At 44.9% G+C, this 27,025-nt stretch overlaps 1 protein-coding gene across 11 annotated transcripts in view; it reads left to right on the forward strand.

Annotated features, from left to right (window-relative positions):
- Window positions 1–27,025, forward strand: part of TANC1 (tetratricopeptide repeat, ankyrin repeat and coiled-coil containing 1) — an 87,797-nt gene that overhangs the window by 17,042 nt on the left and 43,730 nt on the right. For 2 of the 11 annotated variants that reach the window (XM_046943836.1, XM_046943839.1), the window contains exons 1-3: window positions 1,248–1,368; window positions 11,584–11,734; window positions 22,376–22,450. In XM_046943836.1, the coding sequence (XP_046799792.1) occupies window positions 22,390–22,450 (61 nt within the window). In that variant the 5' untranslated portion in view covers window positions 1,248–1,368; window positions 11,584–11,734; window positions 22,376–22,389. Of the gene's footprint in view, window positions 1–1,247; window positions 10,922–11,583; window positions 11,735–18,938; window positions 19,137–19,648; window positions 19,725–22,375; window positions 22,451–27,025 lie in introns of those variants that run through there. The other 9 variants (XM_046943832.1, XM_046943833.1, XM_422174.8 and 6 more) reach the window with 7 other exon arrangements.

Consider the following 27,025-nt stretch of genomic DNA (forward strand, 5'->3'; position numbering starts at 1 on the left):
GGTGCAGCGGTTACCCAGGGCAGCGCTGACTGGCAGGGGGCACCACGTGCAGCTCTTAGCCGCGTAGCTTCAGTCTGGCCTTGCCCCGGCACAGCAGCGTGCCGTTCCCCTGCACCCTAACGTGGTGAACCGCTGTACGTGTGTTTGTGATGAGAAGAGCCGTGTGCGAGCGGGGCGGTTCACCGCATCATCTGATGAAAGTCTGCAAGAAGCAGAAAGCGAGTTCTCAGACTGCAGAGTCAAATCTCAGAAGTCAGAAAATGCCGAAGTTTAAGGTCCATCCGTACAGTTAAAAAAGCCTTTCATGCCTCGTCCTCCCATTACAGTTACATATCATAACCGAATTCCCACAGTCATCTTTCTGAGGAATGGAACAAGGCTCTGACTGCACCACCCTATGCCTTCAGATCACTGCGCGGTTGTATCTGTGCTCTGATTTTCCCGTACCTCGGCAACAGGGACGCGGATTGCAGCAGCCCTCCCTGCCCCAGCGCTGCTTCTGCCACAGTTGCGCTCAGAGGCTCCGTCCCCTCCGCTCGCGCTGCCGATCCCCGGGGCGGAGCGCTCCGTGCCGCCCATGGCCGCGGCAGCCACAAACCCGGCGGGGCACGGCGCTGCTCCGCGGTGCAGCCCTCGCTCTGCGCTCCCGGCGCGTTGGCGTGAAGGTGCCCCTCATAGCGCTGCTTAACGGCGCTCTGTGCGCTTCTGACGCTTTTTGTCGGTATTACTTCTGTTCCACCAAATCTGTTCTTTGCGGATCTTGTCAGCCATGACGCGTTCCTTTTCAGACTGCCCATACAAAGGTTGTGCTGCGTCAGGTGCGACCGCGGTTCTCACACCTCGGGCCGGGCCGTGTGCTCGGAGCAGCGGTGCCCAGGCCCGAGCTGCATACGTGCTTTCAACGCTCCTAACCTAGGTGAGCTCGGTGACATTCAGGCAAGCTGTAACAAAACGCGAGAAAGACACGGCACGGGGCACGGAACAAAACGTGTTCAAACGACTGAGCATCAGCGCCGCGCGCCCGAATTAAGCTTAGGAGACCGGAGGCGGCCCCGCGGCCGCTCAGACGCCTCCCTGCCGGAGAGCGCCCGAAGGTCGCAGCGCTCCGGGCTGCAGCCCCGGCACCGCCCCGCTCCGTCCCACCGCCTGCCGGCAGCGCGCGCTGCGGGGCCGCCCCGGCGGGGCCGCGCTGAGGCGGAACGCGCCCCGCCCCGCCCTGCGGAGCCGCTCCCGCGGAGGGCGGCCGTGAGGTGCGGGGCGGGGACTGCCGCCTCCCGCTCCCGCTGAGCTCATCCCGCCGCCTGCCCGCCTGGCGCCGGCCCGGGCCGCGCAGCCCTCGGGCGAGCAGAGCCGGGCCCATCGGCGGAGGTAAGCGCGGCGCCCCTCCTCCTCCTCGGCGAGGGTCCGCGCAGGGCCGGGCGCGGCGCGAGCGAAAGTTTGGGGCCGGGCGGTGGGGCCTGAGCCGGGCGCGGGGCGGGCGGGGAGCCGCGAGGCGAGGCCGGGCCTGGGCGCTGCTCGGCCGCGGCTTCCGCCTGCCCCGCACGCGCTCCGTGCGGTTCCATTCCTTAGCGGAGGGCGGCTGGGAGGGAAGGTCCCGCGTTCCGGAAAACTTGGTTCCTTCGCTGTTACTTTTCGTAATAGCGAAGCGGGAAGGAGACGGGCGGAGAGGGGGAGGCGCCGCTGCCGGTCCTTGAACTGTCGGTGACAGCGAAAGTTGTGCGGCGGGGCCGGAGCGGCGCGCTGCGGGGGGCGGGGAGCGCCGGCAGGGCCGGGTTTGGCTTTTAACGTAGGGATTATACAGATAATGCCGTTCGTGTTTTGAAATCCGCTCTCTTAAGCCTTCTGAACTCTCGGTGGTGTTACTTCAAGGGTCGCTCTACCCGGGCCCCGTAACGCGTATTTGTCGGACGGAGAGCGCTCTCAGTGATCGCTTTCAGTAATGGGTGTCACTGAGGTCCCGCTCTGCCCAGGTGTGTCTCGGACAAAAGACGTTCGGACCCGCTGTGCCGCGGCCCGGCCCCGCTGGCTGCGCGGTGCCCACCTCCGCTCCCCGCTGTGGCGGTGCGGGAGCGGCGCTTCGGCGCGGATCGGAGCTGTGCTGTGGGGGGCCCGGCGGGCACTGCCGTGCCATCGGACGGCGCGGAGCTGGGTCTGCTGCGGGCTTCTATGGCCGCTGGATGTCAGCGAGAGGCAGCGATGTGCGTGTGGGGGGTCGGACTGCCCCGGCTGCTCCAGGGTGCTGCAGGACCGTTCGGCCCGCGTTCGTTGTTTGCAGCAATCCCGTGTGAGCTCCCGTTTTTGCTAGCCGCTGCTTGAAAAAAACATCCTGACGGTTATATAATTAAAAGGACCCGGAAATAAGGGAAATCAGTGCAATATCTTGCATCCTGCAGAATTTCCTCCCACTGTGGTTTGATACGCAGCTGCCAAAAGCTCACCTCTCCTGTTTGTTCTGGCCTGGTGGTGAAGTGGTGGGAAGGTAGTACTGTGGCATTAAATAAGTTCCTGTGTGCCATCACTGCTGCGGAGCGTGTGGGGCTGCGCTGACACAGGCACACTGTGCTGCTGGCTGTCCTGCTGTCTCAGTGCAGCTAACCGCTGGAACGTCCGAGTGGCGATAAATGATATCTGCCATGGAGCCAAAACATATTTGGTTCTCGGCCAAAGTGCTCGGCTTCCCACAACAGTCCTTAGGAAAAAGGCATTTTGTGTGTCAGACCGCAGGCCTGGAGTTGATGCCATAGCAACTTTGTGGTCTGAGCACACACTTCTGGAGACAGCCAAGCAATCTTCGCAGAATCACTCTGTTTTTCTTTAGCTGAACTTTGTGTTGTCACCAGGATTAAATCTCTGTGAAGATGAAAGATGGATCAGCAAGGTTTCAAGCTGCTGTGTCTGAAGGCATCAGCCTGCTCTGCTAGCTATTGTAATGATGCTGATAGACGTGGCTGTAGGTTAGGATGTATAATTGTGGCTTTACGCGTAAAGTTTTCCTGTAGAGCTGCTGTTCTGACAAATATGGGTATTTCAGGCCTTGCCAGAAGCCAGATTGCCGTGCCCTGCCGGAAGCAGGGAAGGGTCGGCTCTGGGTTCCACATCTGGAAGCTCTGAGGGCTGTGTCAGCACTGCCTGCGCCCTGTGGGGGCTGCGCAGTTTATTTATCACAGAGCTGCTGCAGTAAGAAAGAAAAATGCATACAGCTCCACAAATGCGCGCGGCCCTACGAATGTTTGTGGGTAGGAGGCGGTGCTGTCAGAAAACTGCCTTGTGAATAATGGGAAAAGCACAGTGGAGTGTGTGGAGGGGAAGTCTGAGCTCGTTGCTCATTAATGGAAAATACCTGGTGTGTTATCTGATACTGACGGGACAGCTTCCCATGCTGTCTCTTATTCTTTTAAAATGCATTACTTAGCATGACTGATCAAAACCTTTAATATGCGGTATATTCAGTTGAGAAGGATGTCAGCATGCTTACCAGAGGTGTTTGTCCACGTCTAAAACACACTGTAGGGATCTTGCTGTGCTCGCTGCTCTGTTTGGCCTCTCTGAGTCCGGCGCAACATCCTCTGTGTGTGAATGGAATGGAGACCGTCCTGTGGATGGGAACCGCTGCACAGTGTGAGCCGGAGGGCAGATCTTGTGCCATCCAGTGCTGTGCTTCAGCAAAACGCTCTGCCTTTCGTCTCCTTACCATAGCGAAGGTGTCCTGTTGCTTTTCTGTGCTATTTTTCTCCTTCCAGCTTCATAAATGGACTAATCCTGTGGAGTGTGCCTTGTGGTTATTGCAGGCTTCTGTCCTGTCTAGCTGCTGCACAACTGCACAGGTTCCAAACCTGCATCTTGAGGCACAGACTGTGTAGATGATAGAAATGGAATGCCTGAGCCATAGGCTCCATCCGAAGGGTGCTTTGGAACTGAAACGTTTCGTTTTGCAGTACTTTAATAGGCTGAGAGCTTGGCCTTCCTGTGTAGTGTGTGGAGGTGCTCCTGTGCCAAAGTGGTGTTTCTAAGAGTGGAAGCAGAAGCCCAAGTGATGCCAAGTACCTATTACAGGTTTTTCTCCGCTGCCAGGAGAGAAACTGACTGGGAGCAGTTGCTGGAATGTTTTATTTCTGTGGTAGTGACATCTCCAAGTTTTATTTCATTTCTTTTGTTTTGTCTTCTTCATCTGCGTTAATATTCCCTAACTGAGGTGTGGGTGATGTGCTCTGTGGTGCAACCCGGCTCCTCACAGTGCCTGGTGCATGGCAGGCAGTGCTGCAGAGCTCAGGGAGCAGTTTGCTTTGCTGCACAGACCACAGTGCCCTCAGCTCCAGATTCTAACGAGGCCTTAAGCACGGATCAGCTCAGCAGTGTCAGTATGTAACTTCTTTGCATTGATGCTAGCAGAAATTCAAATGTCTCTGAGGTCAGATCAAGAGCTCCTATGTGCATCTTGGTGTTGAAGTTGGCAGCAGTGCTTAGCAAGTTGTTGTGTACATCTGCTCTTCATTTAATTTCTCTTTTAATTTGATCTAGAGTTAGGATGAGACTTGAAAATTTTCAATTACATCTGGAGGGGTATGAAATTGGAAAGCTGAGGGCAGCTTCTGGCTCTCGTTATCGTAAATACCCTCAGAACAGAAGTACCAAGCTACAGATACATGTTTTAAATCTTCCTGTGCAGTTTTTATCAGCCTCCTAAACTTCATGGTGCTGTGTTAAAGTTAGGGCTTGTGAATTATCAATAGATGTGGATTGCCATGTTTTAGATCTCTGAAACACAGTAGAATTAGAAAATTATTTGCAGCCGACAGAGCTGTTGCAGTCTCACTTTGTGCAGTAGCTTGTCCTCTGATGAGTACTCAAACTATTGCTCAAATTCAACCTTTTTCTTTTTAAATTGTGCATCCTATTGCAGCATGGCAGGAATTAAGCCATCAGAGAACAGTGCCAGGTGAGTGGGAATGCAGGGCTGGAGCAGGGACCTGCAGGTGGGCACCTGGAGCCCTGCAGTGTGTGGGGACATGGCCAAGGGCAGCAGCACTGGTGCAGAATCTCCTTCACTTTAGGGTGTTTCCTCCTGTTCCCTTCTACCTGTGCATTCTCCCTATCTTGCTCAGGCATATTCAAGAATTTGCATGTTTGTAACCAAATCAAAAGACTTCACTAGCAATCTTTCAGGCTTGACCTGAGCTGCTGATGTGGTTGTTCCACCAATGCAGATAACAAGGCATTCTTGGTTGTGTTGAGAACTTGACTTGTCGTTGAACTTCTGACAGCTGCTGTAAAGGCCATTAGTTTTTACATATATTCAGTACAGTTGTCAGGTGTCACTAATCACAGCACGGCTGGGCTGGAAGGGACCCCTCAGCCTCAGCCCCAGCCCTGCCATGTGCTGGCTGCCCCCCAGCTCAGGCTGCCCAGGGCCCATCCACAGCCTGGGGCGCCTTCATGGATGGGGCACCACAGCTCTGGGCAGCGCCACGGCCTCACCGCCTGCCAGGTGTAGAATTTCCTCCTCACATCTGACCTAAATTTCCCCTCTTTTAGTTCAAGACACTCCCCTTATGTCACAATCTGCCTGTGTAACAAGATTGATTCCCCTCCTGTTCATAAGCTCCCCTCAAGTACTGCAAGGGCACAGTGCTCATGTTATCTGTATCTAGCAGGATATGAAGTGCCAGAAATGTGCAGGGTGGCAAGGTGAGCGTCTGCTACTTGTTTGCTGCATGTTTCGCGTATTTGGTAATTGATAGTTCTAAGAATGAATGTGTCTGTTGAATGGCTGCTGCACTGTGTCCAGGCTGTGTGTATTGCCTGATTTGCTGTGCTTTTTTGAGGAGGAAAAAAGAGGGGTGTTAATTAACAAACGAACAACAACAACAAAAAAAGGTAATTTAAGACTTGATCTTAGTGTTGGTTAAATTTAGATCCAGCAGGAGAGGAGCTGCAACTTGTTAGCAGCACAGGAACCGCCCTGACAGAAGTGTTTGATGTGTGTGTAAATGTGAGCAGCAGCTCTGTGGCTGCAGTTGGGCTGGAGGAGCTCTGTTTGGCTCACAGCACTTTGCTTTTTTAAATACTGTCTGAGCTTCTGCTGGAACTTTGCTGCCATGTACTTAATTGTATTTATGAATTAATTATTAAATATCTGTGATGTGTCAAAAACTGGCAGTTATGAGCCAGATTCAGAGCTGTTGTGCTCAGAACAGCAGGGGTGTTTTAATTACTGGAATAGACAGAGACTGGGTTAAACATCTCTAAAACGAGCTTCGTTTGATCTGGAAAAATGCAAGAATTTGGGTAAAGATTGCTTCTCTCCTTCAGGGACATATGAGTTGAGGAAAGCAGTCCATTTCTTTCTTTAATAGCTGTCCTTTTCTTTGGATTTCCATTTCTGCCCGGGCTTTAACAAGTTAGGATTTGAACAGTATAAGCATAAGAATAGACAGAAGTAGAATATAACCTTTGATTTCTGAAATCTAAGCGAGAGAAGCTGCTGGAGAGTCTGATTGTGGACAGGTCCTTTTGTTTTGGTGTAAGCATTTGGTTTGTTTGTTGTTTGCTTTGGACAGTAATGACAAAACATAAAATATTCCTAATGCAGCTCTGGAGGGGACTGTTCTGTGGTTTGCATCAGAAATGCCTTTGAGTTGAATTGATCGTTAATGTGCTTCAAGGTCTGTTCTGTGCTGGGCTGGATTCCCGCTGAGGTCAGAAAGGGGATTTTTTTTGCTTTAATAGGGACAAAGTTTCTGGATTTTTCTGCAATATTTGCCAGAAACTGAAAATACCAAGAAAAAAGAGAGAAATGTCCCAGCCACAAACTGTAGGCATGGTTTTGCTATGATGAAGTAAAATCTTAGCACTGTTCAACTGGCAGCATAGACTCCTTGTGTGCATAAAGGAGTTGCCCTGAAAAGTTGCAGAGACAATTACAAGGCATCAGGGAAAGGATTTCCTTTCCTCAATTAAGTTAAATTCAGTAGAAGTGGAATGGAGGAGACACATTGTGCCTTGTAGCATGAAGTCAGAAACTAACACTCGACTGGAGAACTCGCAGATGCACATAAAGCTGCGGGGCAGCAGTGCTGGTGCATGCAGCTGCAGTTTGCTCTGTTCGTGCTACCTGCGTTCTGTAAGCTTGCAGCAAGCTGGTCAGTGGGTGATGGTCCACTTGATAAAAGTAATCTGACGCTCATTTGGTGGAACCAGATATGTTTTGAAACTGTAGGAAGAAGATTAACAACCTAACATTTTATTTTTCCTGACGAAAAATCTGCACTTCTTCTCTAAAAGGCAGTCCGAAGGGAGGGCGGAGGCAGCAGTAAGAGAGTTTGTTCTGCTGGAGTTCAAAGCACTGTGAAGGGCTGCACCGAGGATTGCAGAAGGATTTCCTGGGGGCAGTGGGGGGTAGGGGGAGGAGGTGTTCGTTCCCGTGTGGCACTGAGGGCTCTCCCAGGCTGCCATGTCCTCTGCTGCACGCTGTGCTGCTGCAGTGCACACCAAGAATGGGCTCCTGAGGGCTCCCTGTGTTGGTGGGGCATCTGTGCAGCTGCTGTGCTCTACAGTGTCTATGACTGCCTCTCCTATCTACTACAAATCACGTTCTTCTTATGGTTCTTTTTCCTCCTATTTTCACCGGGAAAAAAAATGCTTTCCTCCTTAGTGAGCCTGGCTTGGTCAAGGGAGAGCTCTAAACAGTCTCTTTCCTTCAAAGTTCTACGCTAAGTGCGTTCTTGTTAATTTCAGTCTCTTGCTCTTGCATCTTTTCACTCTATTTATTAGTGAACTCAGTTCATTGGGTTGCAGTAGGACTTGCAAGCATTCCATCTACTGGCGGAGGCAAAGCCTCACGTGCTGTCTTGGCAAACTTTTGAACATCTAGGTAGATCGAAGGTGGTAGTGAATAATTGATGTTTAAAGGACACAGTTTGTATTGTTCCACTAGTGAAATTCTGGTTCTGACGGTTTCAGTTATTTTTGGTTTTTTGGACACTTGCCTGCGGAGGGAATGCTTTCTGACATTGGAGTAAGAAGCTCTCAGTGGTGCTTGGCTGCTTAATTACTGAAAGCAGCAGAGCAAGTGTAAAATTTAATACATACAGGCTTGCCAGTTATTCTGTAGTTTTGGTAAGAGCATGTATGATCTTGTCTGTACCTGATAGTTACTGCAGAATAACGTGGAGTGTGAATGTGAAGCACTTTTTACCTTGTATAGACAAGCCTTTAATTTTTCTTCAAGAACAAAGTGGGAGGTTGCACATATCTTCTTGTCCCTGATCTGAACTCTGTCATAGACTTACTGCTGGCAAGGAGTGATACCCAAAGCGTTACGCAGCTTGTGAGTGTTCTCATTGATTTCATGCAGTCACAGCAAAGCTGGGTTGGAAGGGACCCCAAAGCCCCCTACCAGCCCTATCCCTGCCCTGGGCTGGCTGCCCCCTACCGATCCGTGAGCTGGGGCACCCACAGCTCTGGACAGCAGTGCCAGGTCCTCACTGCCCTCTGGATAAAGAATTTCTTCCTGACATCTGACCTAAGTCACCCCTCTTTTAGTTTAAAACCATTCCCTGTGTCCTGTCACTGCACTCTCAGCGTAAGAAGTCCCTCTCCTGTCTTCCTGCAGCCCCTGGAGGCACTGGAAGGCTGCAGTGAGATCCGGATCCTTCTCTCGTGCAGGCTGAACACTCCTGGTCCTGCAGCCTGTCTCTATGGTGGAGGTGCTCCAGAGCACTTTCCCAGCAGTCAGTGCCACTTCAGAGGTCTGCTTGTGTGAAGGGAATGCTGGCAAGAGAGCCTCCAGCCCTCTGCTAACTCCATGTCCATCTTTTGTGGTAGGAGCTGCTTATCAGATGTGTTCAAACAGAGCTTGTTTTTAACATTGTAACATGTGCTCTCCATGCTACTGCACTGTACATTCGAATGGAAAGTGCTTCAGTTGAGGAGGAATTGGAAAAATATGGATGTTGGTATTTCCTTGCAGCTCATGCTGTAGAGGAATGTTTGAGTCTTGCTCATTGAAGAGTGCGATCAAGCATCAAAAACCAGAAAGTTTGCATTTTGCAGGAGACGGAAGGCATCCCAGTATCTGAGGCAGGAAGCAGGGAGGGGAATATTTCTGCTTTGCTGCATTCCTATGGTGAGATTTCAGGAGATAGCTGAGCCAATCCAACTGTGTGTTGTGATTCAAAGGCGTGGTTCTTCCTTCTGTACCTGCCATGGGAGCCTTGTGCTGCTGTTTTTCTCGTGGTTTTAGGGTCACTTAGTAGTCTTCTTGCTTAATAATTTAAGTGTTTGTTAGCAGATCCAGTTAGGCAGTTGTGTTCTCTGAAATAAGTGTCTGAATTCCATTTTTAATACAGGTTTCTAAGATTGCCTTGTGTGGTTTCCACTATTTGAGCAAGGGGCTGGACCGGATGACATCCAGAGGTCCCCTAGAATTTCATCCGTACTGTGCCTTAGTGAGCATTGGTAGTTGTGGCCATTATAAGTATTTCAAGCTGTTATTGCATGGTACCACTTTACATCTAATAGCTGAGGTCAGATGATACTCTAATGAAGAAACCATCAAAATCTGTTTGAAACAAGAGTAGTATATTTTAAGTCATGTTAGAAAATGCAGCAGTTCTTACTTAATGATAGATATGTTCGTTTTGTTATTAATCCTGTGAAGTTGAAAGTACATAACATGTCCTTTGTATGCAAGGTTTGGATGGAGCTTTGTATTTGCTTTCTGGCAAAAGTGAGTGGCTGTGATTCCCAGCTGGGTCAAGAGCAGGTATTTTATCATCCTGTGCTACAGGGAATCTGCTGCCTCAGGTTAGCTGACACAAAATTAAAATGGTGTGTGTGTGCATATAATTTAAATATGTATGTACACATGTATGCATACCAAAATGTGCACCTGTACTGAACATAGATGAGAGATGTGTAGTATCAGGAGAAAAGGGATGAGTTTTCCTTTTTGAAAGGAAGGAGGAAAGAAACAAGATGCAAAAACAGAGGAAAGAATTCTGAAAATAATTAGGTAGAGGGGATGAAGAATAGAAGATCTGGAACTAGATACGATAAGAGACTAACATATATAAACCTATTTTGTATGTAAAATACACAAAAGGGTCTGAGTTGCATCAGCACCATCTTACTGTCACATCAGCATGTCTATCTTCCTTTTAAATCTCAAGCATACTAGATTCCAATGCAAACTTGGAAAGTAGGTATGGTAATGAAAAGTTGCCTTTTCTGGGCTCTGAACATAACACAAACTTGGACAGTGTTGCTTTGTCTGTGGCTAGGTTTTTCAGAGGAGTGTCCTGCAGTATCTGGTCAGCATGGCTGGGATGCTGTCCCGCTTCCCATGCGGCACTCCTGGGGGCCGGGGGCCAGAGGGTGCCCAGAAGCTGCGTGGTGCGGCGGCCCTTCATCTGCAGGCCTGCGGTGCAGGGAGCTGTGCCGACACAGCGGCTGTCTGGTGCTTTGCTTTGCTCAGGTGGGGACAGCGGTACTTCATGAATGCTATCAATAATCTTGCTGGCTGATGACGGTAATGCGTCAGTAGAAGAATCCGGGAGCAGACTTATCTTTTGTTTCAGTGCAGATGTGAAAGTCAAATAGCTGGCACGCAGGGAGCTGCTCTGCTGTTTCTTCTTCTTGTGCATTCACCTCAGTCTTCTCAGTACAGATTCCTCAGTAGACTGAATATAAACTGCCTCAAAAAGTTTTCCTCTTCTGCAGTCTTCTCTGTCAGCACTTGTCCTGCTGACGTGGCCGAAGCTTCTGAAGGAGAGGCAGCACTGGGGCAGTGACATCTGGCAGGGAGCAGGTGCTGGCACACTGCTGGTGCCACAGGATTTTGGCTGGACTCCTTCCTACTGTTGGTGTGAATTTGCTTTTCAGTGGATGGAAAAAAAGATGAAGAAGCCTTCATTTCTAGATAGTAAGTGTGTGTTTTCATGTGATGCCCCACAATGCTTTCCTCTAGTTACGTGCACCTCTAATCACGTGCTGCCAGGTTTCATTAGTGCCAGCTTTGGCTCGGTATCAGGTGATTCCATGTAGTACTTGGAAGGAATTTCTTTTCCTTTTCTAAAAGGTCAATCAGTTGGTCTATGACAAGTCTTTGGAAGTAGTGATTTTTGCTTTCAGGTAAGCAGTGGCGCCACTGTCAGACTAGATGGGGCAGCTGGCATTTCAGGCATACAAAAGCACCCCATTTTTGAAGTTGTGACTGCAGTCATGCTGCTTGCTCATCTACAGTCTGCTGGTAGAATGGTGTATCTCGGTCTGCAGCTGCCTAATGCATTTTGTCTTTGTTGGTATTTGCTCTGCTGTTTTGTTATATGTAACTGTAGACAAAAGAAACAAATATGGAAAATAGCATGTTTGTTGGACCACGTGCTCTCCTAATTATTTCAAGAAGAGACTTGTTGTGTTAAATCACTCTGAAGGTAACTTTTTTGATATTGCCTGGAGTACTGTTGTGAGAGCCTCCTTGGCTTACCGGTGTCCTCCAGTGAAATTCTCAACATGCTACTCATTTTAGCCAAGTCTAATTTTGATAAAGATAGTTCACGGTGCTCTTCTTTCTTTCTTTTTCAGTTTAAATGAACTTAGTTGATGGCCTTTGTACAGAAAAAGAACAAAAGTCACATCTTAGTGTTTGAAAGTGATTGCTTTGCAAGTTCTGAGTTACAAATACGCATCTTAAATACAAAAAGACGCCATGCTAGTACCACAGGTATATAACCAGGTAGGTTTCTCCCTAATGAAGATATTAATTCTCTTTACATGGCATAACTTGTTTCCTCCCCTTGAGTTTTAAAGCAGTTGAAATAGAGAAACAAATAAAGCACTGTTTATGTGAGCTGTATTGTAAACACCACAATAAACACGCAGAGGGCTGTTGGCCTGTCTCAGCTGCAGTAGTTCATTTGTTAAGCATATGGATTTCAATGATTTTTAGTATGCCTAGAAAAGTTTAAGTCGTTAGCATAAAATATCATTGTGTGGGCTTTCTGGTCATCTCAGTAGTGATGTGAGGAAGATGCAGCCCTTGCCTACTTATCGTTGTGTGGCTGGAGAGCTTTGCCATTCTTTCTGGGGATGCTGAGTAGAAATTGTATGACTTCAACAAAATTGAATTATGGTTAAGCCAATTCTGGCCTGGATAGTTACAGTAGGCACATCTTGTGTATGCTATCTGATGAGGAAGCACTGACATTCTTAAAGGAATATCCTGTACCAAAACTTACAAGAATTCAACTGACATGACGTCGCTTTGCTCTCTGCTAAATTGGCTCCTTCCTCCTATGAAGGAGAGTATAAAATTGCATATTGTCTGCAGACGATTGCATGCAGAGCTACTGGAGACAGCTGTATGAGTCTTGAAGGGTAAGGAATCCAAAAGCCAGGCAGTGCTTCTGTATCAGCTGGTAGGGTTATGTTGCCATGTGGATATGAAATGGAATGTCATCAGGCTGGACATGAGATGGAAACCTGATTCCTGGTACTGCAGCACAAAGAAGAGAGGGTCCCTGGTCAGAAGTAGGTGTTAGAGCACTTTGGACGTCCTACTTGAGATTATTACAGACTTGATGTGTGCCCAGTCAGCCTGATAATGGTATATAAAGTCTGTAGCCTGTCCGATAGTAATACGTTCCTGCAAAAGAGATATTACTTTCGGTTATTGCCTGTTGTTAACTGTAATTGTATTTGTTACCTCTAGGTTGATTTCTTCTGCATTAATAGTACTTGTAGTCTTTTTTTTTTTTCTCTTTTTGTTTTAGAAATTGAAGAATGCAGATCTTTTGTAACAGCATTACTGAAAGCTGCATGATGCCTGTATAGTCTAGGGGGTCAGCTGAAGTGTTGGGGTCGAGAAGTAACGTAGATACTGACGATTTGATCTGTCCCCATTTCTGCTTTGCTAGATCAGTTTAATGGATTATGAAACAATGTCTATGGAGGAGGCAGGTTTAACTGATGCCATGCTGAGAGCTGAAGGAAGAGAACTGCCAACTGACCTGTTTGAACTGCAGGCAGTATAATGTAAGATGGTTGCACTCTGCATTGCGTTTACTTTTGGCTGCTTGAAGTGAATGGCTGTGTTGTTTTACGAGCAGCTTGTTGATGTTCATCTGGAAATGAGGGCTGTATCTAGGACAGCTGAGAAACTGGAGACACTTGTTATTTCTGTGCTCCTAATATACCATACTTACTAGATGAAATGGTGCTGTCACCGTGTAAGTATGTAATTGCTGAGTAAAATAAGACCCGACTAGGATAAGTTGGGTCAAGATTTTGGTTAGCAAGATTTTTGCCTTCCTTTCATTTTCTGTATGCTGTTAAAGCTGAAATGGCAGCTTCTGACCTATTTTTCATCTAATTTTAGGTTTTTGATTTTTCTGCTGACATAGAGTGTGTGGGGTGTCTCTTCTGCCAGCAGGGAAGTGATGAATTCTTTCTTGCCTGATGTTTTGACCCTTTCATAATAGATTTCAAAGTAGGAATTTTGTCACATTTTCCATGTTTGACGTAGCAGGATAGAGAAAGATGGGATGAAAGTCACTATTATGGCCATAGGGAAAAAAAAGAAAAAATCTGTGATTACATTTATTTCATTTATTTGCTAATTCCTGCCCTAGTGCAAACTGTCTGGGACATCCACTGGCTCCTAGGCCTGCTGGCTGGGATTCTTGTGTGGGTGTTTCTAGCAGACTTATTAACCTTGTGACCTTATTTCTGTCTGGAATACCTCTTCAAATAGTGGCTTTCCACTTAGGGGACGGCTAATTTTTTTTATCTCTAAATTTTCTTGAAGTGAGTTTTATTGCTGAAGGCAAGCAGCAGGGAGTCTTCCTCTGCTCCATCCTTTGCTATCTTATTCTCTCCATGCACACACACCTTCTGTCCCTGAAGCAAAAACTTATTTTAGTGCATGGTCTGTGTATGCTGATCTGTGTCTTGGAAAGTTGGAGGGAAGGAAAGATAATTCATTAAATTTAGAAATAAAAGGCAATGGAATGTTAGAGAGGGTAGTATACTTGTGTGGAATGTAAAGATATGATGGAAGGGAGAAAGCAGCCCTGGTGCCAGTGAATTAGTCTAAATGGGATGAATGGAGTGAAGTGTCATTTGTCTTGCGAATAACAAGAGCTAGGAGGTAAGGTTCAGAAAGGCTGGATAGCTAGGATGCATTTGATGAAGCTCATAAGGACGAGCAGCATCGTGTTTTCAGTCATAGCTGAAGAAAGAGGAAATTTTGTAAGAAGCTGTACATTGTGACAGTCTTGATATTTTCTCTGGAGAGACTTGACAGTGTGGTAAAAGAAAGGGGAAAAAAAACTTATCTACAACTACTCTGTGGTCAGATATTTTTTTGTGTGTGCAAAGCAGCTGTGAACCTTAAGGTTTTGGTGTCTCCTCTTTTGGAAGTGTGTTATCCCCAAGACAAATGAGTCATCCAGTGGTTCATCCACATCACTACTGAATTGCTCAGGTTAAACAGGTGCTTACAACACTGGAAGTTAAGATTTCATACTTTGTTAGCGCTCTTCATCTGCTTTAGTGCAAGATGGTTTCTTTAGTGAATTGGTAAATGGGCATTTCTGCAGTACCTGACACCTGGCTAAGAATTTTTGGACAACTGTCAAGCAAAGACAGACAGCATTATCCCCTGAGACACATTCTGTGGGGACACTGTCCAAAATGATGAGCAGTAGGATAAAAGAGAGTAGCAGAAAACAGAGTTACTGTAGGATGGGATAGGTGTATCTGTGAAATCTGGGAAGTCAAATCTAAAACTAGACTGGTGGGAAACAGGTGCTGCAAATGCACATTGTAATAGCTAACATGACAGTGAGGAGATTTTCTATGCTTCTTCATCTGGCTGTCTCTGATCACCTCTCATGTTGCTTAACATCGCTCGCAGGAGGATCTGTTCCATGACCTTCCCAGACTCAGGAGCTCAGCAGCCTGTAGTTCCCTGGCTCTCCCTTTCTTAAAAATGAGAGTGATGTTTCCCATTTTCCACTCACCAGAGATTTTGCCTGACTGCCATGACTTTTTCAAATATGATGAAGAGTGGCTGCCCAACAGCCACTTTCCATAGTATCAGCCTTTTTATTTAGGACTCTGGGATGCATGTTGTCTGGCCTCACAGACTTGTACGCATTCAGTCTCATCAGGCATACTCTGACATGCTCTTTGCTTACAGTGTAATTTTGCTCCCTGAGCCCCTGCCTAAAGGTTCAGCTATGTGAGAGGTGTGGGAAGCCTGGATGCCAGTGAAGACTGGGGCAAAGAACTCACTGAGAATCTCAGCCTTCCCACTGTCTATTGTAGGGAGTTCTCCCTTCTCATTTTTTCAGAGGGACTGGGCTCTCCTTGGCCTTTCTCTTCTGATTGATGCACCTGTAGAGCCCCTTCTTATTTTTCACATCTGTTGCCGAGTTCAGTTCCATCTGCACCTTGGCTTTCCTGATCCCATCTCTGCATGTCTAGACTGCATTTCTGTATTCTTCCTGGGATGCACGTTCCTGCTTCTACTGCCTGTACATGCCCTTCTTATCCCTCTGCTTGACCTGTAGGTCTTTGCTCAGCCATTCTGGTTTCCAGCCTCCTCTGCTTGATTTCTTGTGCTGGGAGACAGAGAGCTCTTGTGCTGTCAGAAAGGCATCCTTCAAGAGTTGCCAGCTCTGCTGTGTTCCTGCCCTTAAGGACTGCTTCCCAGGGGATCTCACCCACTGATTCCTTGAACAGCCAGAAGTTTGCTCTCCTGAAGTTCAGGTCCTGACTCCTGTCTTCATCAGGCCCAGATTCCTAGAGATTGTGAACTCAAGCAGGGCATGTTTGCTACGCCAGCAAGGTGTAGGCCAGAATGTCTCCAATCTTAACCTCTTTAATGAGCTGCTCTGTATTGGTGAGCACCAACTCCAGCAACACTTCCTTGTAGATAGGGAAGTTATCCTCAGTGTGCTCCAGGAATCTCCTGGTTAAACTCCCACCTCAATCAGGATGAGAGCCTGTAAGCCTGATGCTTCTTACAGCTGAAATGTTTTTGCATTAATTTACACACTTGTTCTTAGTGATCGTCTTACTGGTCAAGTATCACCTGTTAAAACTGCCTGCTTTCTTCTTAATTGGAGCTCTTTTCAGCTGTGTGTCAGGGCAAAGTCAAGGCTTTAAGCATGTGTTTGAGTTTGTTGTTTTGTTTTGTTAAGTACTCTTCTTCTGATCTAGATGTTTTGTTTTTCTTGTTTGGAAAGTGTGGTGTACAGAGCATGCTTCTTGAAAGTTCTCTGCAGGCTTCTGTTAAAACAAAACATAGGAACTGTGAAATAGAAAATTAAATGATGAGCCCTACATTTTGAATAATGTCAATTTGGACATCCAAGTTACATGCTTCCCATGTAGTTGCTTGTTACCATTAAAATTCAGGTCTTGGGTTTAGAATGCGCGTCCTTTCCGCAGTTACTTATGATTTACGCTGTTAAATCCACCTGATGACTCCTTGTAAAAGCTCATTAAAGATCATTCATTTCAGACTCTACAATGAAAGCCTCTAAGCCTTACTGGAGAACTACTAGACTTTCATTAAGTAGTTTGCTTATGCTCACCCAGCTTTGTGGATTATATAAAGGGATCTGTATGTTTATTGGAAAAACATTGGATTCAAGTAGTTGTTAACTTTGTTCAAGTGGTCTTGGTAATGCCCAAATACTGAAGTAATGCTGGTTGTAATACTGAAAATACTACTTTTGACCACAAAAAAATGGTTCTTTCATAGTAGGAACTTCCATGCAGGGACTACACTGTTACAGCTTTGGGGTAAGTTTTATTCATCCCCTAGGATTTGCTGTCACACTTGGAAAACATTATTTATTTGTCAAAGAGAAGATGAGTTAAAGCAATAAATCAGTAGTTCCACAGATGTGCATATTTACTTTTTAACAGCTTAGAAATATATACATAGAATGACACATCATCTTTTAGTGAGAGAATTAATTTTTCTTCCATTTCTTCTTAGACCTTATCATCACTGTAAGGTTAAAGGGGAGGTCTCTGGAAATCTGCGTGGAATCACAGAATGGCTTGGGTTGAAAAGGACCACAATGATCATCTCATTTCAACCCCCCTGCTGTGTTCAGGGTCACCAGCCACCAGACCAGGCTGCCCAGAGCCACATCCAGCCTGGCCTTGAATGCCTCCAGGGATGGGGCATCCACAGCCTCCTTGGGCAACCTGTTCCAGTGCGTCACCACCCTCTGGGTGAAAAACTTCCTCCTAATATCCAACCTAAACCTCCACTGTCTCAGTTTAAAAGCATTCCCCCTTGTCCTATCAACCCATGTAAACAGTCATTCCCCCTCCTGTTTATATGCTCCCTTCAAGTACTGGAAGGTACTTGAATAGAGTGATTGATTTGCATCGTTTCTTTACAAACGGAACCCAAAGAAAATTTTGTTAAAGGAATTCTAAATGCCAATTAGACTCTGTTAGAATATACAAAACTAGCTTTACTTGAATGTGAAATTGTCCTTAGGAGAAAAGATCCTATACGCTCCATGATGAACAAAGATACGGAACTCTCACTCTTTTTGGGATCAGAATTGATGAGCTTGGTGAGCATAGATAACTGCAAATAGGTGAGAATTGAACAAAATTGGAGCTGAAGTACTGAACGTTCTGCATAGGAGTGATGGAAGCAGTTGGTGGAAGGGGGTTGAAACATATATAAGCAGTATTTTTGCTTATTTTTTAGTTAAAAGGAGAAATGGGAGAATACAGGAGACATCTTGCTGCTGTGGTTTAATATAGTGATGAAATGAGTTATCAGCGCTATCTTGTAGTCCTTCAACCAGAATACTGTTATTAAGAGCTACTTTGATTATTCTTTAAAGAAAGAATACTGGCATACAGTTATTTCAAACATAAAACACGGTGTAGCGGAACTTCTCTTTCATTAGTCTATATTCAGTCATCTACAAATTAAAAGTAATGAATGTTTAAAAAGCAGCTTGCAGGCAGCACACATTAATTTCTGGGCAAGCGGACTGTGCTTGTCCGTCTGCTGAACAAGGCCCACTTGTATTAACATTAATGCCATCATGTCTAGCCTCATTCTACAGACAGACTGTGTTCTATGCCATATTATAGAAGCCATGAGCTTGCCAAGGTTCGCTGGGGATTTTTTGATACCTATATCTAACTGAGTCAGCCAGTTTGTGCTGCCAGTTTAAACGTGCTCTTCCAGTTCTATGACATTAGCCATTAAACTAGGATATCAGCACTTAGAGCTTAACAGCTTTCACTGTGTTCATATCTTTTTGAGCAGAGAACAAGAATTTCAGATGTTGCAACTTTGCAGGACGAGACAGTGAAGTTTGGATTAGAAGTTCTATATTGGAGTTCCAGGAGGTGCAGAAATGTATAAATGAAAATAGCTTCGCTGTTACTTAATATTTTGCACAGTGTTCAGACCATCTATTTTTATGTTAACGATGGGCGACATTTTGCTCACAAGCTCCTTGAAAATGTTCCTGTTTCCAGTCGTCAGGTAGGATGGAAGAAAGGCCGAGGGCCTCCCTTTCCTTGTGGGGGCCAAGTATGTAGAAATCTAACATATGCATGTTGAAATGGTTATTCTCCTAGTTTGCGCTGATGGTTCCTTTTTTTGTATGCTTTCATCATTAATCTAGTCCAGAATTTGCTCTCCATTCGTTTTTGTTGTAATTGTTGTTTTGTTTTTGGTTTCTTTCCTACACACGCAGTCATCAGTTCTCTCCCTTAAACTGCCAACTGTTGAACTTGGTAGGCTTTCGTATTTCTAAAGCAGGGGTTGTGAGCCGGTAGACAAAAAGCTGCCCAGGAGGCAGCGCCGCGTGCTTGCAGCCGAGGCCAACTGCAGGGGGGCGGGGGGCGTGCGGGAGGGGTCTGTCCGTCCCCTCTGCCCTGCCCTCGGGAGGCCCCGCTGCAGCGCCGCGTCCGCGTGGGGCCCAGCGCGAGGAAACGGGGCTGTGGGAGCCGGTCCGGAGCGGGGCCGCCATGATGATGAGAGGCTGCAGCGCCTCTGCCATGGAGACGGGCTGATGGGAGCTAGGGGTGTTCAGCCTGGAGGAGGCTCTGAGGAGACCTTGCTCTGCAGCGTTAGAGTACGTGAGGGGGGTTTATGAGCAGGAGGGAATGTACTTTGTACACAGGCCAATAGTGATAGGACAAGGATGGATGGTTTTAAGTTAAAGAAGGAAGATTTTGGTCTGATGTGAGGAAGGAATTCCTTACTCAGAGGGCGGTGAGGCCATGGCACTGCCCAGAGCTGTGGTGCCCCAGGCCGTGGATGGGCCCTTAGCAGCCTGAGCTGGGGGGCTGCCAGCCCATGGCAGGGCTGGGGCTGAGGAGTCCCTTCCAATCCAGCCGTGCTGTGGTCCTGTGGTATAATTTCTGTTTTAAAGTAGTGCTCAGGGAACAGAGTGACCATTGCAAAAAGAAATCAGTTCAAAGACTGCACGTGTTCAATGCTCTGTATTTTTTTTTTAATAAAATGTATGGTAATATAGTATGTTGCAGAGTATACTGTGGTAAATATGTAGCAGATATAAAATAAGCCTTAAATGTTCTTCATCTATGTCAAATTGTTCTGTTTTACTAATGACTGAATTTTCAGTGTCACAGAACATGGCAGCAGCATACACCACTGAGCAGTTGTGGAGGAAACATTGATGTTCAAAGCCAGACAGAAGGTGGGAGCACGAAATTGGGAACGTTTCTGCAACTCCAACTATTCTTCCCACTCTTCTACATCTGCATTTTCTTCCTGTCTTGAATTTTATGATTGAACGCTGCTCTCCACTAAATGCTTTAAATATACCTGTGAATGCCCTCCAGTAAAGTTAAAAGCCACACTACCCTTGAGTACAGTTACATCAATTGTGACCTACTATAATGAGCTGAGAAAGTTTTCACTCTAAAGAGCTGTCCAATCCACATAAAAATGGGTTCCAAAGAGCTAATGACGTTCAAACTGTAATATGAAGATGAGATTTATGTATCTGGGTTTCTGGAACAAATGAGTGCCCAGTGTGTGAATGGTAACCCTGGGATTTGTGTGGTTCCAGATTCACACACAGAGTGGCATCTGCAGTCATGTGGTGTGAAGTGGCTGGAAGGAATTGAGATAAGCTAGAAAAATGTACTTACTAATTTAAAGTGTTCTGTATTAAATTAGAAGAATCCTTTCTAAAATTTTGTTCAGGAATGTGGAAAAGAGATCGGTTGGAGTCTGCTGTTTGTCAGAGAAAATACCAACAATACTTTGGTTGGCTGAGAGGAATGACGTGTATCACAGCTGTCCTGTAGCAGTGCTATACTTCACTCAGTTGTCTGAGGCCTTCACAGAGGCCTGGTGCAAGTAGCCCACACTGCAGCACATTCAACAGATCATCCTGTAGATACAGCATGTGGCTTTCCTGGGTTGGTGTGGGCATCGTTTGCAGTGGTTGCATGGATGGGATGTGATTACATAGTGAAAAATTTTAGCACAGAAGAAGAACAATTTCTAATTTCCTAATCTATGTATTTGAGGGTTCTTTTTTTTCAGTCCATAAATGTGAATATGTTGCTGTTTAAAAAACCAAAAACCCTGATGTGGTGGGTTGTGTCTGTGTCTAGCTTTTCCAGAATAACGCAAGCAAGGAAGGAAGAGAGTTTCTTGATGCTGTCTTTAGTTTTTCCTTTTTATGACCTCATGGTTGAACTTTAGGAACTGTTTTCTTATTTAAAAAAATCAGCTGTTGCTCAGAGAAGTGTTGTTAACCATGTTATTCAGTCCAGCCTTCTCAGTATCACCGGACAGATGTGGTGAGAGCTGACACGTGGCCTTTGCCTATAGGACGTGGTTGATTCAGAGTCACTGGTGTTATAGGCACATGGAGTATATGTGTAATAAAAATTGTGGTCCTACTTTGGGAGTGTTTGGGCAAGATTTCATTTTTTATTGCTGGAAGTGAGAGGGGCTGAGGGTACAACAGAACTTGCAGCGATACTCTCAGCAGTGTCATTTTTCCTTTGTTAGTCCTCAGAAGATGCCTTGTCCAAGGCACAGATCATCAGTGTGTTTGCTGCCTGCGTGCCCTACGGTGTGTGATGCTGAGGAGTGCAACTGTCAGTGCAGCTTGTTGGAGATGTTACCCTGCTGCAGGAAAAATAAACATCTGTGTGCACAGCTGTATGTGTTTGGAACTGACCCAGAGATCAGTGTATTTAATACAACGTAGGCTGTGGAAACCTCCTGGTTTTCTAATTGGTATTAGATGTATGTGCTTCAGGTTGTTTGTAGGAGCTTAAGAACTCTGTTGTACTGATTTTTCTTTTTTTATGCCTTATTTCATTAAATTGAGTGAACTTTCTGAAGAATCCATATTCTTGGGATGGAAGATTTTTTGCACTTTCTGTTGATTTCATGTGTTTTGCATGCTATTTGGTAACATTTAGCGTCACCCTATTACTTTCTCTTTCCTTCTTCCTGTTGTGTATCCTATGCTAGACGGAGATGAATTTTAACAGCTTTTCAATGGAAAAAAATAGAATGTGTGGGTGCTCCAGAAAGCTTTCTGAGAAAGAGCTGCTCTCCACAATTACTTGTGTTCTGTTTTCCATACTTGGTAACCAAAGCTGGTTACCTGAAACATCTAAACCGTCTTCTACTTTATAACCTGGATATATTTTACTTAGTAATTCTCTGAAATCTGCGGCTGCTGCTCACTCAAAGTTGAGTGTTAAATGTGAGACTTTGAGTGCAGAGTGGGAGAAATGCCCCTGCTCACAGACACGAATATTTGGGTGCATACCTCTGCATAGAGCAGTGATGAGAACTGCAGTAACATAGAGAACTTGTTTGGCTCTTCCTTTGTTGGTCAGCAGCGCATTGTATGTAGGTAAAAACCAATGGTGTGTGATACCACGTCCCACATCACCACCTGTTCTGTGCTTCTGTAGTTTGGAGCCTCCAGCTGACCAGGCCGCTCTGCAGCTCCCATGGCTGTGCTGATGAGCTCAGGACAGGAGCTGGAACTTCACTCTCTTTTTGCCTGAGTGTCTTACAGTAACATACACAGATTTAGCCTTGTAACCTTAATTACACGTGGAATGTGGAGAATGCTGAATTATTATTTTTTTTATAAGAAGGCGGTGAACTCTTAATTGCTCAGTTCAAGTATTCAAACATTCTTTCTGCTTTGGGATTTTGCTTAAATAAGCTACATTGCAGGGAAAAATAAAAGAAGAAAGTATCTGTTCACCTCCCTGTTTTATTTAAGTTGATCCGTCCTGTATTCTGTTTGGCTTTGCATGGGTGGCCAATACTGATGTTGCGTTTCTTTCTGTTATCCTTTAGGAGCAACACTTAAAATGTTAAAGGCAGTTTTAAAGAAGAGCCGAGAGGGTGGAAAAGGGAGCAAGAAAGAATCAGGTATGAATATTCATTACAGAGGATGACTCGTATTCCCCATGCTAGGTTCACCTGTGCCGCTGGCCCTCTGCTCAGGCAGGAATGGTTACATGCAGAGCGCTCATTCTGTGCATGAGGAGGCGGCTTAAAGCTGCCTGGGAGTATGCAACCAGTGCATTCGTTCCTGAGCTGCTACTAGGAAGAAGGGCAGATGAGAGCAGCTTGTTCTTCATTCTTACCATAGAAATACTGAGGGCAGGATGGATGGATGGTTCAACCAGAGATTTGTATTAGTGTTTCTTGTGGGTCTTATACGTTGTGTCTTAAACAGTTACGTTTGTTTGCTTTAGCTGTCCTAAGTTGGCAATTGCCTGCATTGTGGGAACCTGTATTTTTTTCTACTAAGCAAAAGATCTTTAGATATAAAGTACTTGTAATAGATTTCAACTTAAAAAGAAGAGAGAACCTTGTATATTACATTTCAGCAGAACATGCTCCATTATTTCAGTTGGCTTTTTAATAGCATGAGCATTGTCATTCTGTTGACCCAGTATCAGGCCTGAAGGAACATGAATAATGGAAGCATTGTGCTTAGTTCATAGCATTCCTCCTGCACTAAAATCCCATCAGAAGTTTAACATCAAATGTAGCACATAGCACGCATGAAAACTTCATTAATTTCAGTAGAATTTAATGTGGTAAGTAGTTGAGATTTTTGTATTTTCCATTTTAAAGTCTTTGTTGGACTTCCATATAGTGCTCAAAAAGTGTTGTATCAACAAAAAGCTGATGTTTAGAACGTAGTACTGTGGCACTGCAAAAGCAGGAAATCTGGAGAAATAAGAATGGGATCAGTGCTTGTGATTTCTGTACGATGAAATAAAAGGTATGAAAATACTTATGTGCTGATACGCATCCAACATTTAGTGATTAGTGATTGTCTTCATATTCAGATTTTTTAATTGGGATAACAAAAAAGTTCAATTATCAAGAATATTTTCTTGGATTTTATTCAGTTCTACTGTAGATCAGATTTTGCTACATTGCTCTTTTGAGGCCATGTTTCCTTTGTTTTTCCTTCTTGTATTCTGGTATCTACACATGAAGTATCTTTGGCTTAAATATGACATAATTTTATTTCTGTGTTACGTTGTGCTGTATCATGGCATACGTTTAGTTCTTTTTGAATATGTGTGATCTCCTTATTGACATTTTATACGAAATGAGTTGGAGGAAAATTGCCAATTTGAAATTTATTCCTCTTTTTACGTATGCTCAGATACAATTAGGAAATGGATTGTTGTCAATATTCTTATTGAAAAATAAAATGGCTTTCAAAGGTGTGTAACTTTTGCTGAGTTGTGATTTCTTGTATAGTATTCTGCCATTCATATTTCTCTTTCTGCTATTAGCACTTTGAGTGATATGCAGTGCTTACATTTATTGACATGAGTTTTCTTTGCTAATGACAATTCACTTGTTTCTTTAAAACAAAAGTGAAGCTCCTATGCAAGAAGGCATACTCTTTTATTAAGGTCTCTAGTTAATCATTAGTTAAAATCAAAAATTTTTGAAGCTGCAGGCCAGTCAGTGTCACCTCTGTGCCTGGCAGGACCGTGGAACAGGTCCTCCCATAGTCCCTACTAAGGCATGTGGAAAATAAAGACGAGGTGATCTGTGGTAACCAACATGGCTTTACCAGGGGTGGGTCACATCTGATGAGCTTGGTGGCCTTTTATGATGGAGTTACAGCATCAGTGGATAAAGGAAGAGCAACTGATATTATCTACCTGGACTTATGCAAAGCATTTGACGCTGTCCCATATGACATCCTGGTCATCAAATTAGAACAAAAATGAATTTGATGGATGGACCACTCATTGGATAAGGAATTGGCTGAATGGTTGCACTCAGAGAGCTGCAGTGAATGGCTCAGCCTGGAGAAGAGAAGGCTCTTGGGGGGACTTTGTAGTGGCCTTCCTTTACCTAAGGGTCCTACAGGAAAGCTGGGGAGGGACTTTGTATAAGGACGGGTAGTGACAGGACAAGAGGAAAATGGTTTTAAACTGGAACAGGGTAGATTTAGAGACTAGATATTAAGAAGAAATTCTTCACTGTGAGAGTGGTGAGACACTGGAACAGGTTGCCCAGTGGTGTTGTGGATGTTCCCTCCCTGGAAGCACTCAAGGCCACGTTGGATGGGGCTATGAGCAACCTGGTCTAGAGGGAGGTGTCCCTGCCTATAGCAGGGGGTTGGAATGAGATGATCGTAAAGGTCCCTTCCAACCCAAACCATTCTATAATACTATCGAAATTACTTGCCTGTATGTAACTTGCTTAGTTGGTTTTGTGATTGTCACTTTTCGTGCATTGTGTCTCATTAAACATTGGTATCTGACTGATACACTTGTAACTAAGCTGAAAGCAATGAGGGCTTCAGATAACCTCTTATCCAATCAAAGGATTGAGATCCTTGAATAAAACGAGTTTGTATTTTAAAACCAAGTGTGCATATTCAGTTGACATCTTCTGTCTTCTCTCTATGATGTTAGGCTTTAAATTTTAAGTGCCAAGGGACTTTCTGCCAGGTTAAGCACCTACCACTAGCTGGAGCATTGAACTTTTACTGGAATACTTTCAAGTTTCAGTGTGACTTTTGGTTGTTACTCCAAAATATTTTGCAACAGAAGAGGCATTGTTCCATGCTTAAAATGTGGAACTGTTTTTGATTGTTCTGTGTTGCTTTGCCCATATTCTGTGGCTGCTGATGGTTATTTAAAAATTGAAACTCTTTTTTTTTTTTTAGGTTTTTTTTTTTTTTTTGCTGAGCAGTGAGTATTTTGTGGTGACTGCTTCTTCCCAGAAGCTAATTCCAGTGATAAATCCTGCATGCATTTAGAAGGGAAAAAGAAAAGCAATCCTGTCCTTAAAGCACATAAATTTCTTCAGCGACCCCAGTAGCTTCTGTTCGTCACTTTTTTTTCCTTTGAGGCATCTTAAAAAAAAAAAAATTATCACTACAGGAGAACGTATTTTGTGTGCAGAAAAAGCGATCCAGATTTCAGATTTAACTGCCAGAAAGTGTCCAGATAAACCCAAGTACATGCATAACTGACAAAGGTTGTCCATTTGGTCCTTTGTACTTTTATTCTAATCTTTACTTGCTTTGTTTCTCACTTGATGCCCTTCACTGCTGCCCAGTTACTTAGGCTGTAATGAATTGGCTTCCCCTTCCAGACTAGTTTCTCCTGTTTTTTGGCCAGTCCATACCTCATTCTCAAAAGCAAAAGAATTAAATGTTTATCTTCTTTAATGCATTAATTTTACATGACAGAAGCCTGTTCTTATCCCAGAAAGATCACCAATGAACTGCTTCACTTCCCATGAGTTTTTTTTCAACTCCTGAACTGTGTGCATGGTTACCTTGTCCATACTGCAAGGACTTGGTCCCTTGGCGTCTTCTGTTCTCCTAGATTCCTTCATCATTATATTGAATCAACTGTGTATGTACATGCATGTGAGTGTTTTCATTTTGAAAGGCACAAATACCTTAAAAAGCAACTGTCAGTGTTGCACAGTCGAAATAAAGCACTATATACAGTTTCAGATGAGTTGTCAACAGAGTTGTCATGGGGCCTTTATTGCATTGAGAGCAGGAGCTGTGTGTAAGGCAGCTAAGGAAATCACCCAGCAGTAGTGTTGATCTTTTGCACACTCCCTCTGTCAATTTTACTTAATTGTCTTAACTCGGAGCATTATACCTTTTCTAAAATAGCAAAGGAGTTATGCCTTTTAAGCTCACATTGTCGGCTTTCCATGATGAAGAGTCTTCAAACAGCTTTAGAGAGTTTGTGGTGAATGTATATGCAGAAGTTATCGCAGAATCACTCTTGCCCAGGATGTGTGCAGTCACATTTTGATGCTCTCCAAGGATGGAGACTGCAGCCTTTCCCTCACAGTTTTTAACACTGAAACACTAGAATTAGACAAATTTAGCGATTCCTCTATTCCAACAAATGCCGGGGCAGTTTGCAGACAAAGCATGTGTAAACAGGTTGAGATTGAGGCGGCCACAGGGTTTAACGCTGGGAGTGATCTCTTGTGTAGAGAATACTGATTTCTTTATTGTCTTAACTGTTTACTGAACCCTGAGGATTGTTGACGTAGGCCAGCAGTGACCTTGGTAGGCATGCAGCTCTACACCAGTTCTGTTAATATTTTCTGTTTCCAAGGAAAGTTAGTTGTGGTACTCAGGTTTTTATCACTTCTGGTTTCCTGCTTGAAATTTGCTACAAGAACTTGAAGTTCTTAGGAGTCACATAGCAAAGTTTGTTCATTGCTTCTTTGCCATCCAGTTTGTACCAAAGGCTTAATCAGAGCTGGGCAGTTACAGTCAAGTTCTTGTTTGGGAAGTGCTATCGGTGCTCTATACATCATGAGGTGCATGCTAGGAGCATGCTAGGAAGCCTTTTTAAGCAACAGAATCCTGTAGAGCTTTTTTTCTTTTTTCTTTTTTTTTAAACATCTGTAAACAGATTCCTTTTGTAATAGCAGAATTTTTGTATCAGAAATACTTTTTCAAGTGGGCCCAGAGTC

Source organism: Gallus gallus, chromosome 7 (genome assembly GCF_016699485.2).
Source record: "Gallus gallus isolate bGalGal1 chromosome 7, bGalGal1.mat.broiler.GRCg7b, whole genome shotgun sequence".
NCBI lineage: Eukaryota > Metazoa > Chordata > Aves > Galliformes > Phasianidae > Gallus > Gallus gallus.